The 19798-nt window shown below is 38.5% G+C and overlaps 2 protein-coding genes across 3 annotated transcripts; one reads left to right on the plus strand and one right to left on the minus strand.

Moving 5' to 3' along the window:
• Positions 1 to 356: 356 nt before the first annotated feature.
• On the plus strand, positions 357 to 12403 carry LOC124645912 (mutS protein homolog 5-like). Its single transcript, XM_047185895.1, has 18 exons — positions 357 to 475; positions 553 to 613; positions 1399 to 1467; positions 1788 to 1992; positions 2274 to 2502; positions 2773 to 2943; positions 3631 to 3769; positions 3848 to 3910; positions 4094 to 4198; positions 4274 to 4370; positions 4576 to 4766; positions 4841 to 4886; positions 5121 to 5259; positions 5562 to 5782; positions 6179 to 6324; positions 8950 to 9162; positions 11298 to 11453; positions 11872 to 12403. The coding sequence occupies exons 1-18, from the start codon at positions 357 to 359 to the stop codon at positions 11965 to 11967; spliced, it is 2466 nt and encodes an 821-aa protein (XP_047041851.1). The 3' UTR covers positions 11968 to 12403.
• Positions 11948 to 17162, minus strand: LOC124631907 (ubiquitin-like modifier-activating enzyme 5). Of its 2 annotated transcripts, XR_006984557.1 has the most exons (10): positions 16933 to 17162; positions 16460 to 16595; positions 15619 to 15815; positions 14784 to 14970; positions 14404 to 14515; positions 14226 to 14323; positions 13922 to 14048; positions 13646 to 13719; positions 13184 to 13516; positions 11948 to 12453 (listed from the first exon to the last, which is right to left on the minus strand). XR_006984557.1 is itself a non-coding variant. In XM_047166544.1 (9 exons), the coding sequence occupies exons 1-9, from the start codon at positions 17067 to 17069 to the stop codon at positions 13403 to 13405; spliced, it is 1182 nt and encodes a 393-aa protein (XP_047022500.1). In that variant the 5' UTR covers positions 17070 to 17162; the 3' UTR covers positions 13109 to 13402. The 2 variants fall into 2 exon arrangements, 1 of the variants encoding a protein (XP_047022500.1); XM_047166544.1 differs by lacking the exon at positions 11948 to 12453 and having other exon boundaries at positions 13109 to 13516.
• Positions 17163 to 19798: the final 2636 nt, after the last annotated feature.

The following is a 19798-nucleotide window of genomic DNA, read 5'->3' on the forward strand; positions in this document are numbered from 1 at the left end:
TCATGAGTAGCAAACATGTAACTACTATGGAGGTCCTTAGTTTAAGTGCTAGCAAAATATTAGCTTGTTGTTTAAAAAACTAGATTTAGAATTTATTTAATTAATAATGTAAGGAATTAAATAAACACCATAAAAACACACAAAAAATAATCTACTTACCAAAAAGTAGGCAAGCCGTTTAAAAATTTTTGGTTACATTCTATGGAAAAATAAAACCTTACTCAAATTTAGAACAGTTAAATATTTGTCTATTTATTTACAACAAAAAAAAATAAAAAGGGCGGGATTTATTTAAGTTGCAATAGTTATTGTGGAATAGGATTTTAATAAAATAAATATTGAAACCACGAGTAATAATGGAAGAAACTTCATCAGATGCCGCCTCAGCGCCTGTTGTTCGTCAGGCGACAATCAGCTCAAATAACATGAACTCAAACCAATCTGATAATCATTTTGTTATAGCGAAATGCCGAAGGTTTGTTATTTTTTCTTTGGCACTTTTCGTTTGAATTTGTTTGTTAAGATATTGTTAACAGTGACGAATGATTTTAGAAATGATGATCCACTTCTGAATGGACAACAAGAAACTAGTGAAGAGACCGAAGTGGAAGAGGTAAATACGAACTTAACTTATGTATTGTAATTATATTTATTAAGCCCTCTCCTAAGTCTGGCAGATGCTACCTATGCTAAAAACTGCATCGAATCGGGTGCATACATGCCTACATACATGCCTACAGGTCAAATTGAATCCTTTTTTTGTGACATAAGTACTTAGATAAAAAACTACACATCTTCAGTAGGTATGTACATTATTGTACATCCTAAGGTAGTGCACTAAATCAACCACTATGTGTGTGTAATGAATTATTATAGCCAAATACACAATTTGGTGAGGCGTGTGAATAGCCATACTGAAAAAAAAATATGAGCGGGAACTTAAAAATTGAATGCATTGAAAAAAAAGTCCAAGTGTAAAACAAATCCAAATTAATTACCCCTTGTTGTGTTGGCACAATACTAATTAATGGACAGAGGGTGATAACCGTAAATATTTGGAAACCACTCTGGGCGTGGCCATCACTCACATGGGAAACTAGATACAGCACATACCCGTATAGAGTTAAATTACATGGTAAAATTAGTAAATATGTACATAATGATTGTTTTGGGAAAGGTCTGCTGACATTGCGAAACTGCTAATCCAATCATGATCTTGTGAATCATGTAACTTCCATTCTTACTTTCGATTGGGTAGGTATAATAGCCAACACACCTAAACAGAAACTGACATAAAGAAAACTAAATAAAGTCGTCACTGAAATCTGTGATTACTGTATTTCATAATGCATACGTATACATAATTATACCTACTAATGTCTTGGTCATAAAATGTAGAGGGTGTTGGTGGCGTACTGTCGCTCAGGAAGACTGGGAGCGGCCTATTGCACGCTACAAACTGGCGAGGTGGGGCTTTTTCATTTATTATCCGCATCATTCATTTTTATGCGCTTTAAATTACTTGAATTTTGGGTCGTGATAGTAGCCAAATGTGTAGTTGTGAAGTGAGCCCCTGGCTATTTAGATCTTTTATTTCGGGATTCTTAACTCTAACTTAGTACCTACTTAGTAAAAGTAACAGATACCTACTTTTGTTATTTAATTTTAAAAAATGTAAAACGAAACCAGAACAAAAAAGCCAATAAGTTCATTTTTGTTCATCATTCAACCCTACTTCCAATTACCTTTATAAAGAATCATCATGATCTTCCAACTTCTATTCCCAGTTGTTCATCCTAGAAGAGATAGTAGACCGTCCCCCCGAGTTCCAGATGTTCGCGAGCCTGTTCCGCCAGGTGGAGCCAGTGTGCATACTCCTGGACGGCAAGAACCAGGGCACCTTCGTGCAGACGGTCAAACGAACTGTCTTCGATAATGATAGTAATGATGAGGGACGGTGCAAGCTTACGTTTTTGTCATCTAAAGAGTATAGTGAGTGGGTCTATCTTATGTAGTCTAGACTGTTTACTCTGGACTGTTAAATCTAAAAATGCTATAGTATATTTATTAACAAATATCGTTCTACAAAACGTCTCCTAAATACCTAATACCATGTACTTTAGGGAAAAGCTTTAAAAATGATTTGTGAATTAATTATAATAATATAACAATCCTGACTAAAGATAGACCCCTGGCGTGAAGGTAGACCCAATAAATGGGTAAATTCTTTTCCCTCCCTCAGACTTCATGACTCATTCTTGTTCACTCTCAAGGTTTCGAAGCCTGCAAAAGACGTGTTTTCTTCCTATCCCTTCCTACTGAACCAGCAAACGCCTCAGAAGACGAGAGGTCGCAATACCTTCGCACCGTGTTGGATTTCTCTCAAACACAGAGCGTGCACGCATTAGGTGCGTTGTTGAGGTATCTGGACCTTAACTGGGCAAAGTTGAGCATGGATCTGCATGCCAAGCCGCAGTTTTTCAGTCTGAGGATTATTTCGCTGTAAGTAGAATAGAATTACTTTTTTTAAATCAATATCAATACATAAGTAAACACATATAGGTACACTGACAATAACGTCCATTATTTAGTACAGATGCCCTTATAGTTTATATTCTAATTTAAACCATGCAAAAATATAATTGTTTGGCTCTCTTGTTAGTTACTTGACTTGTGTGGTGTTTCGCGTTTCGTCTTTCAAAACCTGTAATCCTAAATTGATTATTGAATCTATGAATTATCTCTAAAAATTCTTTGTATTTCATGCATCAGTGCGGACATAGTAACGATAGACGAGGACACATACCGCGGGCTGCAAGTGTTCCGCCCGCTGGCACACCCGAGCGCCTTCAAGCGCGGCGTGCGCGGCTCCGCGCGCGAGGGGCTCAGCCTCTGCCAGCTGTTCAGCCGGTGCAGTTCCAAGCTGGGGCAGAGCCGGCTGAGGTGAGGACATAGTGACGACAGACGAGGACACATACACACCCGAGCGCCTTCAAGCGCGGCGTGCGCGGCTCCGCGCGCGAGGGGCTCAGCCTCTGCCAGCTGTTCAGCCGGTGCAGTTCCAAGCTGGGGCAGAGCCGGTTGAGGTGAGGACATAGTGACGACAGACGAGGACACATACACACCCGAGCGCCTTCAAGCGCGGCGTGCGCGGCTCCGCGCGCGAGGGGCTCAGCCTCTGCCAGCTGTTCAGCCGGTGCAGCTCCAAGCTGGGGCAGAGCCGGCTGAGGTGAGGAAATGACGAAATCTAGATGTTAAGGAATGTATCTAAAATAAAAAAATAAATAACATTGCTGGACTCTATGAATGATATGTATAAAATTAGGTATCCTTTTCCCAACCATGTTCAGGTTGGCTTCTTAAGATATAATCACACATACTCCAATTCCGACCCAAACATAATTGGTTAAATGCTAGGCACGAGATTACCTTATATGTACTTACCAGTGTTTTACCCGAGCGACTATTCTCCCCTATCCAATACCAACTGGTAAGAACTGGTTGAACTATCTGGCTTCTGACTACCCTAAGGACTGCCTAAGATTCAAATGCCGGTAGAACTCAGTGATATACGAAACGAAAATTCGTAGTTACTAATACCATGAAATAAGAGTTTCTTCCTCCATACAGAGTACTGCTACAACACCCTACCTCAGACTTGGCGATCCTCAAGAGTCGTCAGGACGTGGTGGAATACTTCATGAAGCCGCAGAACGACGCGCTCATGAGGAACATCTGCTCTTCCATGCGGTTCATCAAAAACGTTCATGTATGTACCGGCAAAGTATAGTAGCTAGAAGATATGTAAGAGTAGAGAATTATCAGTAAGGGATACTTTTTATTTCAGGGAATCCTGGCGAAAATAAAAGCGTTGTCAGCAAAACCATACCAGTGGAAATCGCTTTACAACGTAAGTTAACCATTGTATAACGTATGTCAGAGCCCGTCTAAGCTGAAATACTTCACTACATTTGGCCATTGGCGTTCATATTCTCTACCTGCTAAATTTCGGAAATGAGGTCATTTCTTCAGCTTAGAAGAGCTACCCTCCGAACAGTTTTAACTATTTACAAGAGAATCTAAATATTGGCAGACTTTGTACAACGCGGTGCTGATATGTGAGATGTGTGAGAGTGCAGGCAAAGTCAGCGACTTCCTGGAACAACTAGCCTGTTTCGACAACACTAAACTTTATGAGGTAAGGTATACACCAATAACCAACGAAGAAGGGTAATTACTGCAACTATTTGTACTATTTTCGTTTTATTCCTAGATGGCGTTATACATGAACAGAATTATAGATTTTGATTTGTCGAAAACTGAAGGCAAGTTTACTGTGAAGCCTGGCGTTGATCCTGAACTTGACATGAGTAAATACTATTACATATTAACTCTCTGAATTCCTCTTGTATACTTTTCTTATTTCCCTAGCTTTCTCTTTTTTCATCATGGTCTTTTACCTTCTATATACTTCTACTATGTACTACTTATCTTCTATATACTTCTTCGTTTCACTCGTCTATAGGTACTTGACATCGACTGTCAAAGACCAGTTTCATATTTTTTTTTCCTCAGAAAAGCAAACAATGGCCAGTCTCCATGGTTTGATGTCGGAAACAGCTAAGATAGAAATGGAGCGTCTTCCTCCGTACATTCAGGAGTGCAGCATGCTGTATATGCCACATCTAGGGTATCTGCTGGGAGTCAAGGTTTGGGAAGACAACCTGACTGCTGAGGATAAGGACCTGCCTGATATGAAATTTATGGTAACAATGCTTTGTAGAGGAATTTGGTTTCTTGGAAAAAGTTTACCATTACTACGATCTTATTATTCTTTCAGTTCCAAAACAATGATTACATCCATTACAAAAGCAAGGGTTGTGAAGGTAAATTTTTCTTCCTGTCCACATACACTTGAGGACCTACATAATTATAAATAAATAAATAAACTACATTTACCTTTTATATTTATGTAATTATATATTTATAAATCTTACTTGATATGTTAGTACGGAACATATTAGGTAGATATTTGAGATTTCGTCAGTTCCTGCGAAGGTCCTATTTTTTTTGTTTTGTTTTTAATTCTTACTCTTCTGCCATTTATCCGGTGTTCCTAGAGCTGGACGTGATGATAGGCGACACGTACCCGGAGATAGTGGCGCATGAGACTCGCATCATGATGCGCCTCACCAGCGTCATGTTAGAACACCTGCACACACTCGCCGCTGTTGTGGATAAGTGTGCTGAACTGGACTGGTAAGAAATAAGTAGAAATAAGCATTTAAAAGAGACGGTGAGGGACTAAAATAAAAAAAATATATACCGAAATACAAAGATATGTTGTTGATTCTTCCAAAATCTTCATTAATGCAGGAGGGCCATTTCGCAATAAAACATAAATTTCTTCAAATAAAAAGAAAGAACTAGGTACTATAATAAGTTACAATCTTATACCTATGCTTTAACTTCGCGTACAACACCCCATTTGTTATTCCTGTCAATCACAACAAAAATCCACATACCTATAAATCAAAAATCAATAACCCTTCATCCCCCAGCCTGATAGCCATATCGAAGGTCTCCAAAGAGTTCAACTACGTCCGTCCGACCCTCACAACTGAGAAGATCATCAGCATCAAGCAAGGCCGACACCCACTGTACACGCTGACTTGTGACAACTTCGTGCCTAATGATGTGGAGTCCAGTGCTGAAGAGGGCTGCGTCAAGATACTGACAGCCCCCAACTCTAGTGGGAAATCTGTTTATATGAAGCAGATTGGTGAGACTGGGTCACAATAGGTCCAAAGCCTACATTTTGTAGATTGTTATTTGATGCAATGTGGTTTGTGTCGTGCCGCATTCATTTTCATCATTGTTATTGAACACATTCCTAACTGGATGATAGTCCGATGCGTCTGATCTCTCTCTGGTCCTGTCGGATTTCCCTCCCATCGGGCTATGAGGGTGAAGGAATGAAGTGTGCATCTGTGTCAGCGCAAATGCTTGAGCACTATAATATGTCCTGCGCAGCAGGCTGATCTCTTTATATAAGAAAAACTGCCATGGATAACAATCGGTCTTCATCATCAACAGCAGCATGTCCCAGTCCATTCTGAACTTAGAACCAGAGATATTCTTGCAAAATACAGATTCCTTAAAAGTATTTGTTACCCAGGTCTGATAGTATACCTAGCCCACATCGGCAGTTTTGTGCCGGCAGCGGCGGCTACTATAGGCTTGCTGCGTCACGTGCGGACTCGGGTACACAGCACCGAGTGCGTCGCCAACCACATGTCCGCCTTCCTCATTGACTTGCGACAGGTAGGCTTACAAATTGTATGCTGTAAAATCACATATATAATAGGGTTGTTTCCAATTTTCGGAAATCTATTTAGATAGCTTCTAAATAATTTTAAGATCACCCTCTCTTTCATTTTTCGTCTCTAATCTTTTTATTTTTTATGTATTACATTTTTTTCTATTTCTCTTAAAATATTGCTCGGAAAACGCTAGATCACGTGACTGTGACGTCAACGTTCTCTGTTCATTCCTTTACATTTTAAAGCACATCTAACGAGAAAAAACTAACATACCAACTAATGGATTTCTTAATTTTTATAATGTATTTTTATAAAATAGCTACAAAAACTATAATATTTTATACATATAAATTATTTTTATACATTTGCACAAAAATAAAATACCTCAAATGTTTTGAGTTGTGTACGCGGAAAAATGAAACGGTGCAAAGAAACGTAAAGTTTGTGTTTATTTATATTGAGGTTATGTTTGTGTCCGCGTTCGAAAAGATTTGATGCTTATTCAAAAAACTTAAATTAAATGAATGTCTACAAGGTTTGTGTTGTGCGAGACTGGAAATACGACCATTATAGTGCTCCAAATAAACTGTTCATCCACGTTCCGCTGAAAAATCTTGGTTATTGGCAAAGAATTGAGCGACCATAGAAGAGTCTACTCTTGGCAGATTGGAACTATAAGCTTTCATAAATCCTTTCTCCATAATTCTTTAGCAGTTGTATCACTTAAATGCAATTAACACACAGAACTTCACAGAAGCAAATAAACAAAACATTAATTCTGAGGTTATTTCGATATATCTGTCACAGAGAGAATGACGTCATCGGTCTCTTCTCGTCGTTTTTAATGGCGTGACGTCATAGGCTCTAAATTAAGATTTCATAAATTAATTAAAAAATATATGGTCAGTTATAAATAATATGATATAGCTTATCGTGTTTCTAGTTTTGTGAACTTTCGGTGCATTTATTTATTTTTAACTAAATGAATACTAGGAAACAACCCTATTGAATAGAAAATACGCAATTTACTATCACCAGTTCTCCGACAACATGAAAGTATGTTTTCTTAAAACATAATATAAGGTGCTTTAATATTACCTGCCAGGACTTGAATCGAGGGTAGTATTGCGTTTATAGATTACAATAGTGAAGAAATTTCGTTCCCCGGAACAGTCAATTCAATTTGAGACATTAAACAAGTTAAATTAACATTGGCTCTACTCTGCATAACGTGGTTCACAAATTACGTTCGTAGTATCGCTTCGTCAATGAAAACAACTGCTATCTCTTTCTATCTGTTCTGTGAATGAAAACTGAAATCAGCTGACTAGTTTCGACTGTACCTAAGAAGTGTTTAAAATGTGTAATTACTTACCAGATAACGCATTCTTCCAAAAAACTGACGTAAATAAGATGATAAACTTCCCATCACACTTAAAACAGGCTTTGGACTGACAAGTTAGTGTAAAGAATCACATTTGTTTAAACTATCGATAACGATTATTATCAAATGACGATAAATTACAATTAAAGTCGCCACACGTAATTGTCGCTCACATTGAAGACACGAGCTGCATCCCTGGTACTCGCAAGAGGATGACGCCGGAAGAAATCCAGCACTTGCTCTTCAAGATGGGCAGAATATGGAGGCCTGCCTACGTCAACGGGTGGCGGGTCAAAGCGGAGGTGTTCACAGAACCTGTACACGGCATTCAAAATGGTGTGATGGCTCACTCGCACACCAAACCTCAGCTGAAACAAGTTCACTGCATGCGCAGATACGGAGTTAGACTCGCGGTAGCACAATACCATTTCAAGGTATTCTTGGTTGGAATACCGAGTTGGTTGGAATAAGTTACTTCCGAGCGGGCGGGCGGCGGGTCGCGACTAGCGAGCGGTCGCCGGCGGTCGGCTGGCGCGTGCGACGAACGGGATAGTGCGGGTGAGGGGGGGGGGCGTTCGTCGCATGCGCCGGCGCCAGCGCCAGCGGCGGGGCTGCGCGTTGACGACAGTCTGTCTAGCCGCCGCGCGCCGGCGCCGTCTGATAAGTATGGCAACAGCGTATGAAAGGCGCCGCCGCGCTTTTTGCGAAATAAATTGAAAAGAATTCGGTGCGGAGCGGCAACGCGGTAACTCCACTGGATGGTTTTATACTAATAAATTAAGTCAAATTTATACGTATTTTGTTTTTGTATGACAAAAAATATGACAAATAATCAATTATTTATCTTTACTATTGTGATCTATAAACGCAATACTACCCCCCATTCAAGTCCTGGCAGGTAATATTAAAGCACCTTATATATTTCTTACTTTCAGCTAAAATAGGTAGCCCGTCACATGTATGGGAAAACGTATACGAAACACGACACGTCTGTACACTCACCTAAACAGCGAATAAATTTCAACAACCACATACAGTGAATTTAACTATCTTCTATACAGCTCTAGGTCTCCGCAAGTCCACTTTCAATCGCCTACCCGTAGGTACGGCATTTTAGCGGTACAAAAGTACCAAACTAATAATGGACGAGTTCGGCAAGGGTACATCAGCGACAGATGGCCTGGTGTTGTTAGCAGCTTGCCTGAACACGCTACCAAGTTCACCCTTCTCCCAATCTTCCAGATGGCCTTAGCTCTTCAAGAGTCCACGTCCAACTCTCTATTAATAGTGGACGAGTTCGGCAAGGGTACCTCAGCGACAGATGGGCTGGCACTCCTAGCGGCCTGTCTCAATACGCTGCTGTTTAGAGGAGACGAGTGTCCTCACGTGCTGTTGGCGACGCATTACTTGAACATCAAGGAGTATATTGTGGAGTCGCCGCTTGTTAGGTTCCTGGTAAGTAGCTATTCAAAAACTTACCAAAACTAAGTATCTTTTGACAAGCTTTTTTTTAAACATAAGCTATTGATTTTCATAAAACTTCGTTTAATCGGCTATCTTGATCTAATTGCCTACTGAAATAAAAATTCTAGTGACCGGTGAACAAGAAACGATAGTCCTTTCTTGCGTTACTCTGGTCGTGATGATTTTAAACATACTTTCAAAGGTAACAAGACACAAAGGTATATTGCTATGACTTATCAGCATTTTCACGCCACCGGTTTTACTGCCAGTTTTTTCGAGCTCGGTTCACTTTTCAACTCCCGATGAAAAGGTAAATATGACATTTTATACCAAGCGAGTCTTGCCTTGTCCAGGTTTTACATATCGAGGTCTTGGAAGTTTTAGTTATTTATATATATGTCACCGTAAGATTACAAACATCGTTAGATTACAATCTATCTCGAGAGATTGTAAACTGTCGAATTATTGTAAACCGTAACATCTGATTGCAATTTAACGCATTATTTTTCGCTATATTATAATCTATCGATGAGAAATTGTCAAATTGTCAACTGTCCGAAAGCTCTCCCTGATTGGTCAGTCTTTTTGTAAGATCGAGAGCGATGTAGAGCGGTCAAATTGTCAACTGGCGTAGAACGGAATGCATCTTGCGCGCTGATTGGTAGAACGTCAAAAAAGACAATGTTCTTTGCTACTCCGGTGTCACAGCTCTTTGACGTGCAAAAAAAAGTGACGGTTTAATTTTTTATAAAATCAAAAATTGTACTTAATTTTTAAGACTCAAATTACACACAATTAAAAATTGTATTAAAAATTGAAGTTATAGTTCGGCCATTCAGAGAATGCGTTCCTGACACGTCGCGATTGAACTGACGACGTAATAACATTCATTGATTATTGATATAATAATGTTGTTTTAATGCTCCTCAATTGTTAAAACGGTAAACAACCAGCAAAAATATTTTTATCGTAACTGCAACGCCATTGCAAAGTTACGTCGTCAGTTCAATCGCGACGTGTCAGGAACGCATTCTCTGAATGGCCGAACTTTAGTGACGAAAACGAATCGCTGCAAAACCGACTCCACGTAGTCTTGTCCGCCCTACCCCTAGAGTGCAATTCAAAACCGCGTAGGCGCGGAGGGGCGAGGCGGCCTGCGAGCTGAGGCGCAGGTAGTTTCAGCGCTCGCCGCCGCGGCTGAGGCTGGCCGGCTCCGCCGGCCAGCAAGCCGAAGCTGCGGTGGTGAGCGTGAAAACCATCTGCGACGATAAGCTCGCATGGGACCGCCGGAGCCCCGCAGCGCCGGAGCCGTGACAGAAGTTATGCTTACTGCATGTCGCATGCTTACTTCCATGCTGGGTCAATTAATATGGGATGTGTTATATTTTAAACAAAAAACTCAGTAGGTACGAGTAAAAAAATTAGAAGGTAAATAAATATTTTTATGATGTCATTTAATAGTATTTAAGAAGTTTACTGTTAGAATGCATGCTACAAATTTAGATGCAAAAAAATAACCACCATGCTGAGTTGTATTTAGAGTGGAAGATAACTCGTGGCTAAGATAGTATTATTTAGATGCTCGACGCTTTATTAATTGTGGCTGACTTAGTAATTTAGAAGGCAACATACATTTTTGGGGGCGAATAATGATATTAAAAAGAAGCCTGTTTAATTAGCACCCCTTTTATTTTATTTTTAAATATTAGTTTGTATTTGAAGACAAAATACCTAACTGTATTTTTATAAGAGTTATTTTTATATAAATTTAATACTTGAAGAATTTTTGAAGAGCATTTATTTTATTTAACTGACACCTCTATTTCATTCCTAACTCTACGGGAACTCCATGGGAACAGAACGGCTGGTCGTGATTGGTCGATCTTACAAAAAGACTGACCAATCAGAGAGAGCTTTCGGACAGTTGACAATTTGACAATTTCTCATCGATAGATTATAATATAGCGAAAAATAATGCGTTAAATTGCAATCAGATGTTACGGTTCACAATAATTCGACAGTTTGCAATCTCTCGAGATAGATTGTAATCTAACGATGTTTGTAATCTTACGGTAACATATATATTAAAGATATTAATTTTAATTATTTCATGACGTTTCTTTAAGCGTTTCGAGTACATAGTACAAGACGGCGAGCCTGTGTTCCTGTTCCGCGTGTGCTCAGGCGGAGCGGACACCAGCTTCGCGCTACACGTGGCCGCCGCCAGCGGCCTGCCACAACACACGCTAGCTAGAGCCAAGATTGTTATGGAACATGTTATGGTAATATACATATTATCGATACTAAATCACTTACCGAAACTTCTCGTAAAGATGAAGAAAAATTATAATGTATATCATTATTTTTTTTATTAATTATGAAATTAGCAAGAATTATTTAATTATTGAATTGAGTCACTCGCCCAATTCAATAAAAAAAAGTAAAGGAGCAGCAACTAGAAGTAAGAGAATCTGATACACATACCTATGTAGGTATTCCACATTCAACATGCCACAAGGCAATGTTACAGCACCGTTTTGGTTAGCCGACAACATGTGCACTTGTTTTCTTTTTCTAGAGAAAAGTTTCAATTTCATAATTTTACTTCAAACTCACCAGTTTGAAGCAAAACTCACCAGTTTGAACTAAAATTATGAAATTGAAACTGTAGAAAAAAGCACCCTTTTTTCTTGTTTCCAGAACAACTCCCTGCCAACAGAAAACAAACGCATCACCGCGAAACTAAACGCATGCGTGGACAAAATCAAAAACAAACTACTCACAGACGATATTTAATTATAATAAAATTTATTACAATATGTATAATGATAATCAGCTCAGCGCACCTAACAACAATATCGGTATAAAATTTTAAAAACATCAAAAAAATAAATTAACTACTACTTATGCTATGCATTGACTCTTAAACAAACTATACAGTTTAAGCTGGAATGTCACGAAGCTTACACCCAGTTTCCATTTCGATATATTCTTAACATAGCTTATGGCTCAGATATTAGATCCGTTAGGTCCATAGTTCGTGCTCAAAATGCTTTTAGCTTATACATTTCCAGCATACACAAAGAAGCAACGAACACGAAATAAATAAAAATATTTTTTTATTTCGGAACTTTTCGTAGCACATCACATATCACTTTGAACTTGTATAAACTTTACATTGTTATATTACTTTTAATGTCATGTCATATTAAACTTAATGTAGAAATTTAAATTTGAGCTCATTTAACAACACATTTTCGATAAATACCACTTTCGATCTGAGTGCTTAGTGCGAGTTTTCGTGAATTTTTTTACGGACTCACATGAGAGCGCGTATACTAAGATTTGTATGCAGTGTTGCCAACTTAGTGGATTTTCCACTAATACTGGTGGTTTAAGTCCCCTATTTAGTGGCGAAATGTTGAAAGTACTGCGGGTCAAGTAGCGAAATGTAAGTTTTGTGGTACAACTTTAAGGAGTTACTATGGAGATTTGAAGTCTCACGGAATGTCAAAAAAGCATCTACAAAACAAAAAGGTGAACGACTACTATATAATTATATTAAGTACTCATTCATTGGTCAAATGCGTAACTAAACAATTTGTGAAACTACTACGCCGATTATAATTTGTGAAGGATTCGGATCGGGTCGGATGAATTGCTAAACAGATGTAATGCTTTGTCTGTTTTAATTTTCTATCGTTGCCGAGTTACATCTTTGGATGATTAAATTGTTTTAGGTTACAATAAAATATAAACAATATTTTTTTAGTGGTGAATTTGGTGATTTTAAGTGTGGGATAAATTTTTGTTAGTGGTTTTCTGGTGGTTTTAAAAGTTGACTCTGGTGGTAAGCTTCTACAACTGTTGGCAACACTGTTTGTATGGAACAAAAACAGGTTCCAATTTTTGACACTAGGTGGAGCTGTTTTTGTTCCATACAAATCTTAGTATACGCGCTCTCATGTGAGTCCGTAAAAAAATTCACGAAAACTCGCACTAAGCACTCAGATCAAACTTATTATTAATTTAAGTTTACAAGTTTAAGTTCTCCTTAGAACTTAACAATTAACAAAAATTATAAGGAGTTTTATATACTCACTCGCTCATACAACCAAATATAAATGCTCATACTTGTGGTAAATGATATGGAGTTACTCGGCTTTGCCCAGCAGTGGGCAAGTTAGGTAGCTTTGCCCAGCAGTGGGCAAGTATCGCAGCTTTTGGCAAATTACATGGACTTCATCTGCTGCATGAGTTCTTCGAGAGACAGTTCTGATGCTGCGACGGCGCCGCCCGTACTTGATTCTGGAGTGCTATTGTCTACTGGGACGCTGTAGGCCACCTGAAGATAGAAAAACACATTAAATTAATTTAATGACTCGTTGAAATATGATAAAACGTTTTATGCAAAAAAAATGTTGTATCATTGAGTAAACTCAACTCTTAACTTATGATTTGATTGTTCACATACCTGAACTCCATCCACCAATTTAAGATGTGAGCAGTCATCATCTTCTGGCGTATTTTCATCGACTAGACTGATTCCTGTAAATAAAATAAATGCATTATTATTTTCGCCAAAACTAGGTTACACTGAGAAAATACAATAATCTAGAACTGCCCAGTCTCCGTCCACTATTTGTTAAAAGCAAAAAACAATAAAAATGGTCTGCAAACAAAATTTTCACAGAAATGTTCTCTATGGTAGGTACATAATGGCATATTTTTCCCCAGTATGTGAACTCACCCCACTCATTGTCAGCATGTACGGGTGCGCTGTCCTCAGTGACCTCAGTGGCCAACTCCACCACAGGCTTGGCTCTGTACTCCGCCTGCCTTGATCGACAGTAACTATCGTCGCATTGCGGATTTGGCTGCAATACAAAAAATATTATTATATCAAAAGCGAATTCGTTTGACATTATAAAAATCTTTAAATTAATACAAATTAGATACCTAAAACATCAAAAAAATCAGGTGGACTCATCTAAACAGCATACACTTCTATAACAGTTGCAAACCAACCTAAGGTGCTAATTCTAGGTACTAACCTTTAATGCCATCATAGGGAAGAAGTCTGTCAATGCACTGTATCCTAAATAATGGCTGACCGTTCCAAACTCAAGCAGATATTTCAATGTGTTTTGCACTGTAACAAAATACAATCAAATTCAATAAATTAATGATAAAACAATATTTAAGAAAGTAAAGCTGATTATTATAACTTACCTAGAAAACCTGCTACAATGCCCATGGTAGTGGGCAGACTGGCCGCACAGACTCCTTCTCTCTTCAATGTCCTCTCGTCGATCTTAGAAGCAACCACTAAAGGTGGTGCACACTGAAATGTATAAGACAATATTTTGTCAACACTAAGATTAACATAACAAAATTTTCGATTACCAAAATTGCTTCTATACATTGATAGACTAGACTTTCAGAAGTTCTAAGCAAAATCTTTTTGAATAAATTGAGAACTAAGCACTTGAAAATATTGCAACAACAAAACTGTATTCAAGTAAATAATATTATTTGGCTTACGCATCCATTTCGAAATGCTTGAACGTAAACAATAGGAATAACATTTAGTGATTACAAAGTAAACTTACAGCAAAACACGCAGTCTCTCCAGGCACGATGAACTGTATATGTCCAGACACAGCGTTCTCACTGACCCCGGACTCAAACCACTTCTGGTTGAGCTCGTTGCACGCCGTGTTGATCGCCATGCGCGCCTCGAAGTTGTCCACGCAGCTGAGGACTAGGTCTACTGGGCCACCGGTTAAGCTGCCCGTTCTGGAATTGTGGATTATTGTTAACTATGCTCTGTATACTGTCTGCCTACATCTTTCATTCTACTTCTTCTAGGTTAGCTGGAAGATTTCTTTCAATATAAGCTACACCTTTGTACAATATTTTTCTTCCCCTTCTTTACTTATATTTTTTGTGTCATGTAAATACTTGACTAAATAAACTAATTAATAAAATGAGCAGCAGTTAAATATGGCATGTGTTGGATAAGCTGAATTCACAGACTGCTATTTTGTGAATCAAAATAGTAACAGTATTATAAGCTGCTAGCTTCTGCCAGCGGTTTCACCCGCATCCCGTGGAAACTACTTCCCGTACCGGGATAAAAAGTAACCTATAGCCTTCCTCGATAAATGGGCTATCTAACACTGAAAGAAATTTTCTAATCGGACCAGTAGTTCCTGAGATTAGCGCATTCAAACAAACAAACAAACCAACTCTTCAGCTTTATAATATTTGTATAGATTTATATTGAGAGTCAAATAAGAAGCAAAGAGAAAACAATTACGTTTACTATCTTATACCATTACTTCTATGTTATAGGTACAAAGAAACTCAATACTGGGTATTAATATTCAGGTTCTTCATTTTCAATTTCACTATACCAGTGCTATACTTTCATAAACAACTCACCGAATAGTATCACAAAAGTTCTGGAAGTTATCAACAGTGGTGATATTGTAGTTGTAGGCATCAATAGTCACATCAGGGTTAATGTTCTGCAGCGTAGCAGCTGCTGCGTCCACCTTGCTGAGTCCGGCCTGGTGGGGCTGGAAGAACAGCCTGTTCATGTTGGCTAGCTCCACCTTGTCGTAGTCAAACAGGATCAACTGGAATGAGGAAAATAAATATTAGTTTTTACACATTGAGTAAACAATTTTCAAAGTTTAAGCTTTTTATTTTATATAGACCTTCTACAGGTGCTTAAGAAATGTCAAGCTAGTTGCACCATTTCAAGAGTGGGTCTTATGGAAAAGAACCGGCAAGAAACTCCATAGACATACTTTTACATCTATACTAATATTATAAAGAGGAAAACTTTGTTTATTTGTTTGGTTGTAATGAATAGGCTCAAAAACTACTGGACAGTTTTTAAAAATTCTTTCACCATTCGAAACCTACATTATCTACGAGTAACATAGGCTATATTTTATCCTGGTACGGGCAGTAGTTACCACGGGACGCGGGTGAAACCGCGGGAAAACGGCTAGTATTGTATATTATAGGTATCTAATTGAAAATCAGGCAGTATATGTATAACAGAAGCAATGTGGCATTTTATTTCATTGTAAGCCTACTAATACAATATCAAGGAAAATATTAATAGAATTCAGAATAAATTAGATTGATAATTTGAATTCTAGAGGCATAATAATATTCTAGAAGCCTCAAAACTTTTTGCAATTAAATCAGTACTGGCACTGATGGTAAATGAAAACATTCTAATGAACGAATTTAATGGTGATAACTTTACCTTTCCGATCCCGCACCTGGTGAGCATCTCAGCGGTGACGCTGCCCACTCCGCCGACTCCCACCACAGCCACAGACATTTCACGGATCTTCTCATAGTTGTCCACAATACCCATCCTCTTCAGAGCCATCAGACGACTGTAATTACAACTTTCTTTATACAAAAACTATGCCTCGTAAAGAGATTATTATAATTGATTTCCTACAATTCCCTCAAAATGAGCATTTGATACTACTTCGAAGGAGTCCATGATGAATGAAAATTTATTAAATGTTTCCACAGAAAATCATAGAAAGCTCATATTTCTGGACAACATTGTAATGAGGAGCACCATATTGCCTTATTTTTCTCTTTATTTATGTGAAGCATGGCAAAATTGTTGAGATGTTTATGCAATAAATCCAGCACTAAATTGAAAATTAAACCAAATATGATAAACTTTTCCCATTTTTATACAAAAATAATATAAAATACCTGTAAGGATTGGAATCGACAACTTCGGATGACATGACATCGATTTTCTGACGAGCTGGGCCCACATTTCCTTGAGCAGCTGCCAACTTGGCTTCCAGCTCCTTCACTTTCTTCTGCAACTCCTCAACGGTGGCCATTTTTGGCAAATTTTTCACAAAATCTGATTCAATTCGAGAATACTGCTGCACAGGATTTCCACTCTCACTTTTTAAATGTCAAAGTCAAATTGACACTTGCCACGAATGTTGATGCGTTCCGTTTTATATAAATACACGGCATTGATGTATGTAGAACTTCTTCGCCGTAAATAAATTCAAATGATTCTGAAAATAAGAAAACGTAAATAAGAAGGAATTAGGTATTTCAAGTAATACATACGTTTACATTTGAAGAAAACCTTAACCTTAACTTACCTTTAAGTTCTAAAAAGTCGTGGTTGCCCAGTGGGTAAAGAGCTAATCTCTCAAGTACGAGTGTATGGGTTCAATTCCAGGTCAGGCAAGTACCAATGTAACATTTCTAAGTTTATTTACGTGTACTTTCTAATTAAAGTACTTACCTCTTATATCTTTAACACCAATTACTATTCTTCGGAGGGCACGTTAAGTGGGTGATAGACGAGCATACTTAAAGTACGCGGTTTTTAAGATCGCGAACTCGGCTCGGCTCGACGTAGTGACACACGTGAAGCTTACTCATTATGTATCGCGATGTCTTCGACAGAAGAAGCTTTGTGTTATTTAGGAATTATATCGTATTACATTTCAGAAGTTTTGAAGTCGTGGTGGCCTAGTGGGCAAAGAACCGACCTCTCGAGTAGGAGGGCGCGGGTTCGATTCCAGGTCAGGCAAGCAAGTACCAATGCAACTTTTCAAGTTTGTATGTACTTTCTAAGTATATCTTAGACACTAATGACTGTGTTTCGGATGGCACGTTAAACTGTAGGTCTCGGCTGGCATTGAACATCCTTGGCAGTCGTTACGGGTAGTCAGAAGCCAGTAAGTCTGACACCAGTCTAACCAAGGGGTATCGGGTTGCCCGGGTATCTGGGTTGAGGTCAGATAGGCAGTCGCTTCTTGTAAAGCACTGGTACTCAGCTGAATCCGGTTAGACTGGAAGCCGACCCCAACATAGTTTGGGAAAAGGCTCGGAGGATGATCGTATTACATTTCAAAAACTACAAAGACATAGACAAAGGCGAAAAGTGTGGGTTAAGAACTGGCTTACAAAAAGAGAGCGTTTATCCCATGTAAATTTAGTAAGAGAGTTACGTGAAGAGAAGGAAGCTTCAAATATTTGTCTTTGTACTCGTTGCTTCTAATTTTCCAAAGACAAGGGTTATTTCGGAAAGCTTCTATAAATTCCGTTAGCAGTTCATGCGAATAAGTTCGAAAATCACACATTTTGAGAAATTTATGAATCAAAATTAACAAAAATTGCAATTCAAACAAGCGTGCGTGTCCACGGACTGACGAAACAAAATGGCGGCTCGCGGCTCGCAGTGCTGCCACACGTACGAGCCAAGACGAGCTACGAGCAAAATTTCAAACCGGTTGGATCGCCGACGAACTTACTCGACGGTTTTAAAGTACGCGTACTTAGGGTGACACACGAGCGAAAAAGGTCGTCGAGCCATAAGTACGCGTACTTGCTCGCCCGTCTATCACCCCCTTTAAACTGGGGCCCGATTCTCCTAATTTTACTTAAGCAACATTCGATTGACGTTCGACTCGATTCGACTGAGATCCGATCCCGACTCGATTACGATTGAAGCGTATGTGGCATTCCGCTATTTTTTCTTTGAAATAAACGTTTTTATCCTTTTCTGTCATTCAATAATGAATAATTTTGTCTGCAAATGATTTACGATTGCAAAATGATTGTACAGCAAACTACCGTATAGATCAAACCAAAATAGCAGACCAATCGCACACCAATCAAATGTCAATCGAATACGATTGGTCTTTTATTAGTAGCAGAATGCCCGATATGGTTAAAACTGCTATTGCGATCATATTGCGATTCGATTTCTATTCGATTTTGACATTATTAACTTAGGAGAATCGGGCCCCTGTAGGTTCCAGCTGTCATTTAACATCCTAGGCAGTCGTTACAGGTAGTCAGAAGCCAGCAAGTCTGACACCAGTCTTATCAAGGGGTATTTCGTTGCCCGGGTAGCTGGGTTGAGGAGGATAGATAGGCAGTCGCTCCTTATAAAACACTGGTACTCAGCTGCATCAGCTGAGACTGGAAACCGACCCCAACATAGTTGGGAAATAGCTCGGGACATGCACGAAATTTTTCAGTATTTCAATACATTTCATTGTTGGACAATCAGTTCATCAATGTTGCGTAGACTGTTTTTCTAAAAAGAATCACCATTGCCTTAGTGCAGGGCTAGGTCTTTTTTGCACAAAGAAGGAAAAGAGTTAGTCACCACGTTTGCTTTTACTTAACGATTTGAAACTTAAAAGTCCAGGTTTTCCTTCACCTTTACTCGATCATTGGTGTACACCGAAATACCTACTTAAAGTTGATAAGTTTTTGATTCTATTTCTATGCATATGATGACCTTTTAATTGATATTATTTCTCGGACACCTTTTGAAATCTACAAAAACCAAATTTAAAACATGTTGAGTATGGTAAGTACCTACTCAAAATTAAACATATGACTTAGCTACCTAGTTTTAATAACAATGACCTTCGTGGGGTTCAACTTACTTAATTTTATTGTACCTACAGCCATCCTAACCGACATCTATTAGATGTTTTATGATGACAATCAGTAGCTTGCCGAGTTCATCACTCATTTAATTTAAGACTTTTCTATTTTTGCTACATCAAAAAACCAGATCTATCTATAG

This window comes from Helicoverpa zea, chromosome 1 (genome assembly GCF_022581195.2).
Source record: "Helicoverpa zea isolate HzStark_Cry1AcR chromosome 1, ilHelZeax1.1, whole genome shotgun sequence".
In the NCBI taxonomy this organism is placed as follows: Eukaryota; Metazoa; Arthropoda; class Insecta; order Lepidoptera; family Noctuidae; genus Helicoverpa; species Helicoverpa zea.

What these genes read in the sequence shown, in the direction of transcription:
- LOC124631907 (XM_047166544.1), bottom strand. Translation starts at nt 17,069, where the DNA reads ATGGCCACCGTTGAGGAGTTGCAGAAGAAAGTGAAGGAGCTGGAAGCC. An exon ending in GTCGATTCCAATCCTTACAG is followed by an intron (nt 16,596 to 16,932) that starts GTATTTTATATT and finishes TTGTAATTACAG; the next exon opens with TCGTCTGATGGCTCTGAAGA. An exon ending in CCAGGTGCGGGATCGGAAAG is followed by an intron (nt 15,816 to 16,459) that starts GTAAAGTTATCA and finishes TCCTCATTCCAG; the next exon opens with TTGATCCTGTTTGACTACGA.
- LOC124645912 (XM_047185895.1), top strand. Translation starts at nt 357, where the DNA reads ATGGAAGAAACTTCATCAGATGCCGCCTCAGCGCCTGTTGTTCGTCAG. An exon ending in CAAAAGCAAGGGTTGTGAAG is followed by an intron (nt 4,887 to 5,120) that starts GTAAATTTTTCT and finishes CGGTGTTCCTAG; the next exon opens with AGCTGGACGTGATGATAGGC. An exon ending in TTGTTATGGAACATGTTATG is followed by an intron (nt 11,454 to 11,871) that starts GTAATATACATA and finishes TCTTGTTTCCAG; the next exon opens with AACAACTCCCTGCCAACAGA.